At 40.6% G+C, this 12,032-nt stretch overlaps 1 protein-coding gene across 1 annotated transcript in view; it reads left to right on the top strand.

Annotated features, from left to right (window-relative positions):
- LOC117821080 (adenylate cyclase type 6-like) overlaps positions 1 to 12,032 on the top strand; it is a 66,173-nt gene that overhangs the window by 1,137 nt on the left and 53,004 nt on the right. Inside the window, exons 2-4 of the mRNA XM_034695108.1 lie at positions 5,414 to 5,633; positions 9,594 to 9,858; positions 9,945 to 10,875. Coding sequence (XP_034550999.1) covers positions 9,839 to 9,858; positions 9,945 to 10,875 — 951 coding nt within the window. The 5' untranslated portion in view covers positions 5,414 to 5,633; positions 9,594 to 9,838. The remainder of the gene's footprint in view (positions 1 to 5,413; positions 5,634 to 9,593; positions 9,859 to 9,944; positions 10,876 to 12,032) is intronic.

The raw sequence follows: 12,032 nt of genomic DNA, 5'->3' as shown, positions 1-12,032 counted from the left end.
AACTGGAAAACCAACCCCTAAAAACAACTTTTATTTCTTTTATCAATGGAGCTGTTTTCTGATAGATTATCCAATAAAACACATTGACTGAAATCAAGTAAAGAGTTTGTCTTAAATCAAGATTATCCATCCTCTACAAATAAGAGCTCAGCTTGAAAAATGTATGAAATGTAAAATAAAACTTGTTTCTTCTAAATTACAACTCAAAACAAGATCATTTCAAGATTGTTTGTCTTAGATAAGATATTTAAGATGCATTGTCTTAAAAAAAGTCCCTCTATCTTACTCAAAAGTTACTTGTTAAGTAAATTGATCATAAATCAAGTAGGATAAGACATTTTGACTAAAAATGAGACAATTTCCCTTGGTAAGATTTTGAGTTTTTGCAGTGCATCACAGTCCATTGAAGAGAATGTAGGTAATTGTGTCTGCATTTCAGTACATTGCACCTTCTCTCGGTTTTCCCTATTAATGAAAAAGATGTATTTGATCTACAGCGTTACCTCCTTTAAACATGTTTGTAGAGTTGCTTTAAGTTAAATGTTGGTGACATTTTCTCTAGTACCTTTTTTTTTTAATTAAGGAATGCATTATAGTCAATACAATTACAAACCTGAATGGTACACTGTTTCATTTACTCCGATAATTGGTTTCAAAAATAAAAGACACATTGGAGGAGGACACACTGCAATAGAGATATGAAGTCATAGACCTTGCTGACTTTTCTGATGTAACTAAATCCTCATTTGGTCATTCTCTGGAGGCTCCCTGACCTAACTCATGTCAAAGTGTAAAATACTCAGCTCAGCAATTGTTTACATATACAAATTGTGTGTGCATATGTCAGATTAGCTATGATGCTTTGTTGCCACAGTATTTACACACCTTATCCTAACTTTTTTCTCCAACTACCTGTCATAATGTTACATTTGCCGGCAGAGTTTGTAGTTGTGCCTGTTCGTCTGTAAATATGGGGACACTCTGGGACACAATCTAGGTCTCTACTCACTAGCGGTGTGGTTTTTTGTTGCACAATATTAATCCTTTTCCTGTTCTTGAAGCGTTCGACGCTTGGAGACAGCTCTGACATTAGAGATGTGGGCTGTAATCCAGAGGTGTACAACCAAGCTAACGTTGTGCCATCTCCCTGAGTAACCCTGTTTCCACAGTATCTGGGCAGACCCTGAATGTGGACCATTCATGAACACAACTTATTTTCTGAGCAGTCTCATGGCTGTCCCCCCAAACAGATCCTGTAACTTTTCCTAAAGGAAAACACACGCTAACAACTCCGCTCTTTGCACACTTTTAAAGCAGGGGTTGAAATCCTCACCATAATCCTCTCTGTGGTAGTGTCTAATCAATCGAAGAGAGGTATCCCTAATTAGAGCCAGCTTTAAGGGCCTTTTTTACTGTATTGGGGCCATAATTTACCAAATGAATAGCATGCTGTATTGAATAAGACTGTGAACTGTTCATTTAGTCTGTTAAAATGTTAACTGAAGTTGTCCATAAAGTGAAAGCTGAGTCATTTTCCATTTCCTCACCTCGATTCATACAATCCAACTTTTTTTCCTTCTTCTTTTTTTTTGTAACCAGTCCAGCCTCCCCTTGCTTGTCATTTGTAAGAGTAAAGGCTTCAAGATTCAAGAAAGCTTTATTGCAAAGTGAGCTCGAACACACGAGGAATTTGACGTGGTGAACGGAACACTGGTACTTAACAAGACAGTAAGGACACAACAAGACAGTAAGGGCAATAAATATATAAACCTAATCACAAATCCAAAAATCCTAAATAAAAATGAAAATACTATCTGTACAAAGAAAGGTATGGAAGTACTTTTAGGCTTTAAGGCTTACTTTAAGGCTTACTTTAAGGCTTAGGGTACTTTTGCATTGGCTCACAGAGGCTTCCTCTTCTTACAGTATACATAAATGATGGTATAAAAACTGAACAATGGCTTTAAAGACACGTGTAAACATACTCCTGAGGTGTAAAGCTTTTGGCAAGGAGGACTGTTTTCTATTATTGGAAGTTGTTTCTTTTTCTTGTTTAAGACTAACAGGATGCGTACTACTGTAAACACATTCAAAACCCACCTGCTGTTGTTAAGACAATAGATCAGTAGATATTTCTTTGAAACCAGACCCTGTTGTGAGACCGTGTCAGTTCCCAGAACTCTCTGCGATTTATCGTGTTTTCCAGGACTGAGACTTGTTTATACTTTATCATTTACAGTGGTGGAAAAAAGTTTTCAGACACCCTTAAATTTTTACACAATCTCAAATATTGTCTTGAAATATTTGTGGAAAAAACTTTTTTGTGTTTCAAGCATTAGACAGACATAAACAAATACAAATTATATATTTTTTGTTTATTGTTTACAAGAAAAACTAACAAAGCTAAATTCTTGACAGTTTCAATATGTCAGTTCTCAACATTGTCGGTATCAAAGTCAACAAATAACAGAGAACATGTTCAAAACTGAACAAAAAATAGATAAACCTGGCTGTGACTGTACATAAAGAAATTGCCCTTGAAGACCTAAGAGTGATTCTCAATGCAATATTCGGGGTGTCTGAAAACTTTTTTCCACCACTGTACATCCTATAATACACTTTAAACATCTTGTGATGGTCCCATAAGTAACAATGATGCATCAATATGTGAGCATGGCTTATGGTTGTAGCAGATCAAGAGCTTTAAGTAATTACCTATACTGTAAGAAGGGTTAATCTCATGGTTCCCAAAGTAGTGGATCAGGCCCATCAATAAAGTTGACAAAATACAACTCAGGGGGTTGTGGGTAATAGATAATAGGAGATATAGGACATAAACAAAGTTTTGCTGAAATGTGTTTACCAACCATTATTTTTTTTGTTTTTTTTTACAACTTTATTTATAGTTTTTTCATAATTTTGAAAAGATATGTACACGTACAAACACAAACATGTACATCCCCAACATCCCCTAAAACACCCGACCCCCGAAAGGTTGTAAAACAGACAGGAAAATGAAAAATAAAGGGAAAAGAAAACCCCAAAAAACACGTGTTATAATAGTAATAATAACAATAGCAGAAAAAAATGTAAATAACAATACATAGAATAAAATATATAAAACTAACCATTGTTAAAAGATTATTATATCTTGTTTAAAGGTAAATGTTGTTTGTCATGTTAATGTAGTTGATTAAAAAGAAAATAAAACAATTTAGTTTAATTAAAAATTGTATTTACAAGTAGCACAACATTTTACTAAGTTGCAGTCATTTTATTCAATTTAAACCATCTCCAATCGGCTGATCACATGTACAGTATATGGGTCTCATACAGTGACAGAGTCTTTTCTGTTAAAGCTGACTTTTAATTGTTTTTGTCTTCTGGGAACATGCTGGAGATCACAGCTGGTGGTTTGACCGGCCGGGCTCTCTGCAGATCCGGCTTCACCTCTAGAGGGAGCGCTGAGTTACTAAAAGTGGAACTGAGAGAGTGGTGTGAGCAACGGTGTGCCTGGGCGATGAGAGCTGCGTCAAACCAGCCAAAGTTAGAGAGCATTACACAGGAAATAAGTAGAATTTGATTTCGAAATAAAATAAAACATTAGTGAGAATTTTATAAACATGTTTACCAGCATTGTAATGAACCAGGGGCAAGAAATGGTTTGTTTAAATACAGAGTCCCCAATATGACTATACTTCCACTTCTGAATGATAGTGTGTCCAGTTAACCAGAGTAGTAAGTTTAGTCTAACTTTTCCAAATTAGTTTTTATAATGAAACATTTTTTTTCTTCATTTTAATTAGAACAAACATAAACACAAATATATATTTACAGCATCAAAATTTTCCAGTTACATTTGCAATAAAGCCTATTTTTTGCTTGTAAATTGGCACCTGCCTCTTACCCAATGTGTTCTTTTTCTGTAAAAAAAAATCACAAAACAAGTACAAAGAAATTGATTATTATTTTTGAATGTAATGTCCCCAAGTTAGAGTTTTAGACATTTTTATAGGTTATTTATTTGTCTTTGGAGCACTCATTGTTGCAAACTGTATTTTTATATTACCAACAAGTACATTTATTTCATACAAACACAAAAGTGTCAAAACATCAATTCACTGTTTAATGTGAAAGTTTTCTGTAATGTTTTGCTTTAGAGAGCTGCCAGGCGACCAATGAGGAAGGGTGTTATTGATTCTAGCTTAAAATGTAGCTGATAAATAATTTTGGTTTAGGTCTGGTTCCCAATGTTTTACACATACATGTTAAACTCAGCTCACTGTTTGTAACTTTATATTTTATTAACAGACCTTAAATTATTGGAGTTGATTAGAACCTGTATTATAGGAACCAAGAAGTTCTAGGAAAAAATGTTTTGTTTTTAGCTAGCTCTCTCACTCTGTGGCAGGTCTTTACTCTGCGCTCAGATTAGCCAAGCTGTTGGCCTGTTGGCTCTTGATTGATCTTTGATAACCACATAAAACAGTTGTCCCAGTCATGTTTCTTCCATTTAAGAAACATTGCTAAACTTAGGTCTTTTGTCACACATCCTAAGCTGGAAATGATCATTCATGCTTTTGTTTCATTCCGACTGGACTATTGTTATTCACTTTTCACCTGCCTCAGTAAGTCGTCCCTCCATCTTCTTCAATTAGTCCAGAACGCTGCTGCAAGGCTGTTGACCAAGTCCAGCCTGATAACTCTGATTCTATCTTCCCTACATTGGCTTCCAGTTAGATTTAGGATTCATTTTAAGGTTCTTGTTTTTGTGTATAGAGCTCTGAGTGGTGTCACTGCGTCATGAAATTAAACCCAAGCATACTCCTTTAAAACATAAAAAAGCCTTCTAGATTGACTATGTTGATATGGTGGCCTGGAATGGGGATTGGGGATGGGATGAGGTTTTGGACTTCATTTTCTTATTATTGTCATTTATTAATATTGTTTTATTATACTGACTATGGTTTGTTTTTGTTTTTCTCCCCTTATTTGTATGAGCTTAACTTATTGCACAAGCATGGTGTTTCTGCTTGCGCTGATCAATATATTGCTTCCAACAACCTGCATACAAATATAAATAGAGTAAAAATTTGATCACAATAAAAAAAATAAAAAAAACCATAAAAAAGTTATTTTTTGCTCTACAGATTTGGCTTGTTATTTCCTCTGTTGCTAGTCTTTGTTCAGTTTTAAGCTAACCCATTGGTGGTTGTAACAATATCATGACTTAAACGTTGTTTTGTGGTATTTTAAATGCACAGCATCTCATTTAATATTTCATAATATACGTTCAATAGTTTATTTTCTTTTTTCTTCTTCTCCTTTCTCAAAGAATTGGAGTACTTCTGTGTGTTTTATTTTGAAATCGGACACCGGAAGTGAGTTTTTCGTATGTCCCTTGTTTTGACAGTGGTGCTTGGAGCCAAAAGGGTCAGGGGGAGGAGAGGAAAGGGAGTGGAGCGAGAAGACGACAGGAGGAGATCCACCACAGGGTGACCAATTTACCCGGACCATCCTTGGACAGCTGGGCTACTAATGGCCCTCCACCCTGGCCAGTCAGAGCGACCACAACACCGAATCGGATTGTCAGCCTCGGTCCTGCCGGGGAACAGAGACTGAAGATGATCACGGTGAGTCCGTCTCTCTGACCGTCACTGCTGCTGCTGCACACTGCAGGCCGACATATATAATATATGTTCTCCTGTCACACAAACGTGTCAAACGCATTGAACCATGGACGCCTGTGCCACTTCTCTGTCAGCACACAATTTCTGCAGGAGGGGAATGACATAGCTGGCGACAGAAGCTGCCCAGGCCTCCGCTTCACACTGGTGGTGTTGGTGGCAAAGGATACACGGTCAGCTCATGTTTTCCACTGTGCGCCCAATAACAAACATATATGTGTTTGAAAAGCAAAGGATGGGAGGCACCATTAAAGTTATTACACCCTATACAATCCGGAGAGGTTTTAATAGACTTGCCTGGCTGCATCTGATGCTCATCATGACTCAAATCCGCCGCATATCATCTCTGATAACATAACTTCACATTTGAACACCTGCTTTCCTTTTTACCTTATTTATCCCTTTACGCACATATTGAGGTTCTTCATTATTGTATTTGCAGTGTACTATAGTCCTCCATCCACACACTGATGTTGAGGAATGTGCAGTAGCAATGTTTATATCTGTTTATTTACCAAACACTCATGGTTGTCAATACACTTATCCTGGGTGCTACTGCTTTTTCTGCAGGGTGAGGGACATTTGCATTCAAAAAAGAAACCCTGACAGAGGCGTGTTTGTGTTTTAAACTTGGACAGTCGGACACAACGGAATGATTTTATGGTCCCCGCTATGGTTGTCACATAGGCCATGGTGTTATGTAACAAGAAGCCTACGCTGTTTGAATGCGGACCCTCACACACGGCCTGCCTGCCTGCCTAACCGTGCGTGGCAGCTATACACCGGATTGAAAATATATCCGCATGGTTATGAAAGAACTGCAGGAAATGCAAAAATTGCCAGATCAACCTTCTTATTGTTATGATTCTAATTTGTTTGATCCTTGTTTTGCATGTGGATCATAACACTGACACACACACAGAGGGAGATATACAGGGGAATGTATGCACAGCTTTGGACCAAGCCCACAAATAAAGGACTCTATAAATGCTCGCTGTTATGGCTGTAACGCAAGTGTAGCGGCTGTCCGGTTGAAAATGTCCCCCAGGAATAGTCAGTCACCCCCGCCTTCCCTTCCCCGCTTCCCCTCCCCTCTTCTAACGCTAGTGGGGTAACCGGAAAGTACAGCCAAGCACCATGCAAACACACACACACGCACACACACACACACACACACACACACACACACACACACACACACACACACACACACACACACACCAAAGCGACTGGCAACACCGCGACGTTTGCAAATGGGTACAAGCTGGTCGACCTTGTGCAGGGCAGTGAGGGACGCAGCCGGGGAGGAGGAGGTGCTGGAGGTGGGAGGAGAGGAGAGAGGAGGGGAGGTGTGTGTGAGAGAGGGAGATAGGGTGGGCTGGTTCTCCTTGAATCTTGCCGATCCGTTACCAGGGAGGAGGGATACGGCTTGAACGGATACGTGCCCGAGAAGGCGCATGCAAGCAAGATCCAGCGAGGAAATGCTATTTTTGCTTCAACAACACAGCGTGCCTCTCTGGTGAAAATGCCGGTCGTGGGGGAGGAGGCGGCGGCGTCAGTGGCTGCACAAGCGGCAGCCTTACGTTTGTGCGTCTTCCTCCTGCACTGTGTGGAGCTCAGGGCGTCCAAAGGCCTGGTAAGATCAGCTGGTAGCACCATATGTGGACGTTTTATAATCCACTCAGGGTGAAAAGAAACTATGAATACACAACTATACTATTATTAAATAAACCACATCTATCAAATTCTGTAGGGTTAGTATAATGAGAGAGCAGACATGGATTCCATATGTGACCAAGTATATCAAAGTCAGTCCCACTTTGAGTCGCTACAGAGCCTAAGGGGGGTATTTGTTTACAATGTGACAGAAGCAAAAAAGGAAAACTCAGGCTCTGAAAACATATATTGTTCAAAAAAATAGCTCAAAACAAACTTTTCTTGTGTGTGTTGTGCTTACTGAACCTGAGGTCATGTTTGGAGCACTGTTTAACCTTATTCTTTCTTTCTCATGTACACTTTCATGGCTGATAACCATGTTGTAACAAGGCTGTCATGTTTGACTCCAACATCCTATCCAGTACATGTCTTCTATCTGAGCTTCCCTCTCTTCTGTTTCCTCTTGATGCGTCTTTTACATTGTTTTTGTCATGTTTTGCCCTGGTTATCACAGTTACATTAACAACCATCATTCCCTTGTAATTCATTCATGCTAAAGTAAAAGGCTGTTTTTGAAATGAAGGGAGAAAAAAAGTCAGGTTGGAAGTTGTTTTCAAATTTAGGGGTGAAAGTGCGCGCAGGAGGTGGGCAGAACGGCAGGACAGGATTTAATTGGTTTCATAATTTGGCTCCTGATGGCAGGGATTGGTTGATGTTTTCCCAGGTTTACTCTGGCTGTAGACAGCAGCTTTTTTTTAGCTCTTTTTTAAGAACACATTATGTATTGTTTGCCATCGGGCCAAATAAAGTGTATCTAAATCTGACTACCAACCCCAGCTTTAAAGCTGGGGTTGGTAATCAGATTTAGATACACTTTTTGTTATACTGGTTAAAATGATCTTTATGTCCTGATGGCAATCAATACATAATGTGTTCTTAAAAAAGAAGGAAGAAAAGCTGCTATCTACAGCCGGAGTAAACCTGGGAAAACACCAACCAATCAGCCTTTTTTGGGTGCCAACATTTTAAACCATTCAAACCCCGTTCTGACGTTCTGCCCTCCTCCTGCGCGTACATTTCCCCGGTGTGCACTCTGAGTCCCCGTCTCCTGCCTCTGCTTCCCCTTACTCTACTGACTGCCCCTCTCGTCGTTTTGGTGGAGCTCTAAGGGAGGAGGGGAGGGGTTTGGAGTCCTGAGGAAATGCTACATTCAAATTCATGCTAATTTTCCGAGACTGCCAACCCCAGCTTTAACTCTGTCACTTTCCATCTTTACTGATACTATCACATACCGCAGAATTAACAAATGGTATGACTCACCTTGGCTGAAAATAGAAATATAGACTCCCAAGGTTCATGTATGAATATGAATATAGTACTTAAATAAATTACACGTTACAGAGCCTGGAGAGTTCAGTCTTTCAGGTATAAAATGAAAACACAAAATTGATGGTACAACTTCAAAAAAGAGTCCAGCAACTTGGTGACACTTTCCATCTACTCTGTTGATAACAGTGCTTTCATTTAACATATCAAGTGACACCAGACGAATACAAATTCACTTAGTTTCGTTTTGTAATGCCAACAGAGGAGAAAATGGATTTTCCAGTAATTTCAAAACCACTTTTCGACCAACGCCTCAGGACCCACAGATCCTGTCATGCTATGTCTCCTGTCACTGTCTGGATATTTGTCTTGACAGTGTCCTGTTGTCCGGTGGCATTTATCCGTATTTATTACTCATCTTTATCTTTGATTGTGATATAAAAAAGGAAACACAGACCCAGAAGAAGTCGTTCTGTATCTTCAGACCAGCTGACTCCAACATGCTGTTGTTTGTTTACACTCCATGATGTTTTTTAAGGGGGGTCAAAGTAACTAAGTTCTGGTTCACCTTAAAAAACCGAGCCTTCAAGCTATTTTGGATGGTTTAATCCCTGTCCCCTCCTCCTTTAATAATTTTGGAATTAGCCTCTTCCTCTCCAATGAATCTCCATGTTTTAGGCATGAGATGAAATCTTGTGTTTCTTGTTATCCAGGAAATGAAGTTCATGTGCTTCTTATGGACAATCATGCATTTATTTCCTGTCACAATTTGGATGAAGGACATCTTCTTTTTAAAAAAAAATAAGAGCTAAATACACGCCAGGGCTGTTCTTCAAAGCACATTATCTTGTTAAAATTGAGCCCTGGCAGGATTATAGATCAATTTGTGCCCTGTTGATTTATTTTCATTTGTTTTTCTTTCAGACCCAGCAGAGGCCGTGGAGATAGTCCTCACAGCAAAGATTGGTCTTCTCAATAACCTGGTCTCTGATCCCTGGCTCTAACATAGACTTCTGGAGATTTCTGAAGCAGCTGGTGCTTCTTCTGACCAAATCCAGTCAACCCCACCCTGCGTCCCTGCAGTGTGGCCTCTACACCCGTCTGCACAGCTTCAAAATTTTGTCCAAGGGATAAATGAGTGATCCGGCTGCAAGGGAAAGGGGTGGGACATGTACCAGAACCCCAACAGGTAAATCCTTCACTTGGTATCTTTGGTTCAGCTTTCATGTGTTTGACTTGCCTATGCACTGATCGTTACTCTCTTCACTCACGCAGAATGTCCTGGTTCAGTGGTTTCCTAGTCGCTAGAGTGGACGACCGCAAGACTGCGTGGGGGGAGCGCAATGGCAAGAAGTCCAAACGAAAGGGAGGCTCATCTCTCTGCAACCCGCGTTACATGAGCTGTCTGCGGGACCCAGATGCTATGGAGCCCCCTTCTGGAGCCCCCCTCCATCAGCATCACCGAGGAGGGGTGGCGGGGGCCATGGGAGGGGGGGGAAACTTTGGCGTACGTTGTGGTTGGCAGGAGGACCACTATGGAAAAAGGGGAGGGGAAGGGGTCGGGCTGAAATCGGTCGACTTGGGCTTTGAAGACAGACATTTGAAAGGGAGAAAAGGGGGATGTAACGGTGGCAGTGGAGACGTTGGCGATGACGGTCCCAATGGCGCAGGAGGTGTAGTGACAGCTGCGGACTGCTGGCTCAGGGTGGTGCGGGTGTTCCAGTCGAAAAAATTCCAGTCTGGCAAACTGGAGCGCCTATACCAGCGTTACTTCTTTAGGCTGAACCAGAGCTCCTTGACCATGCTCATGGGGATGCTTGTGATCGTGTGCGGCATCATGCTGACCTTCCACTGTGTCCATGCCCCTCCTCAAGTGGCCTATTCATCGGCCCTGTCGGTGGCCATTGCGTTGTTCATGGCTCTTATGGTAGTCTGCAACCGCAACGGCTTCCACCAGGACTACATGTGGATGGTCAGCTACCTGGTGATCGGGGTCTTGCTGTCAGTACAGGTGTTTGGGGTGCTCATGGTGGCTCCAAGGAGTGCTTCGGAGGGCATCTGGTGGTCTGTGTTCTTCATCTACATCATCTACACTCTGCTGCCTGTACGGATGAGAGCAGCGGTGCTGAGCGGAGCTGTGTTGTCTATCATACATGTGGTCACCACCTGGCAAATCAACCAGGAAGACAAGTTCCTCTGGAAACAGGTAAGAGAGCACTGATGTGTGACTGTTTGACTCTCTGCTTTGTCATGTTTGACATGAAAAGAACCTGTTTTAAAAGTACTAAACCTTCCTCCACTTTTACTAACAGATTGTTTTAGCCTGCAGTTCAAGATTGAACAGATGAGCAACTTAAATGTTTCACCTTTTCTGGCTCAGACCATTTGGTGGGTCTCAAGCTGTAGTTGGAGATCTGGGATGAGGTTTTCATGAGAGTTAAGATGACAGTGGCATTGGTGTTTAAAATAACTGCATCTTGTCATAGGTATAATAATAATCCTAATAATAATAATAATAATAATAATAATAATAATAATAATAATAGGTTTTGTATAGCCCTTTTCTTGATACTCAAAGTCGCTTTATAGAAAATAATAATGAAAATAAAACAAGAAATAAAGCAGATGAATAAAACTGAACAAGGACAGAGGTGGGATGGGAGTAGAGGTTATATGTTGTATGCTTTTTTGAACAGGAAGGTCTTGAGGTGGTTTTCAAATGATTGGAGTTAGTCAGAGTTGAGGATGTTTGGAGGGAGAGAGTTCAGAGAGTTGGGGCAGTGATGGCAAAGGCTCAGTCCCCCAAGTTGCGGTGCTTGATCTTGGTGATGGGGGACCGGAGGGGGACTTGGTGATGATCTGAGGCGGCCGCGGCAGGACGGGGAGTGGCGTTTGAGGAGTTATGTGTAGCTAATGCCAAAAAAGCAAGATTCACCTCACACTTAAGTGCACATCGTCCATTTGTTACATATCGAGCAGACATAACAACATTTGTATTCATTCGAAGTTTCACCCGTGAATTGAAGTTCAAAATTCACACTCCTTTTACCTCTGTTTTTGGTTTTGGGCGTAGGTAATGTTTGTCACAGCTGAGAGGAACTTTCAAGTCAGATGTCGCACATTTACATGCTGTCCTGGTATCACCCTGATCATTTTCAAATGTTGAGTTTCCATGTGTAAAGATAAAATAACACAGGATTTCCTGAAAACAAAACAATGAATACCTTTCCTCCCCAGACATCACTTACAACCAAAAAGAGGTGTGATGGTGTCTTAATATGGTAACCAATCCGCCTATAGTTTCCCATTTCACTGCGTTCAGGACGATTCTTGGCGTCAGTGTTTGGTCAGTGTATTTTCAGC

The sequence above is a fragment of the Notolabrus celidotus genome, chromosome 11 (assembly GCF_009762535.1).
Source record: "Notolabrus celidotus isolate fNotCel1 chromosome 11, fNotCel1.pri, whole genome shotgun sequence".
NCBI lineage: Eukaryota > Metazoa > Chordata > Actinopteri > Labriformes > Labridae > Notolabrus > Notolabrus celidotus.
This window is presented reverse-complemented; position numbering and strand designations above follow the sequence as displayed.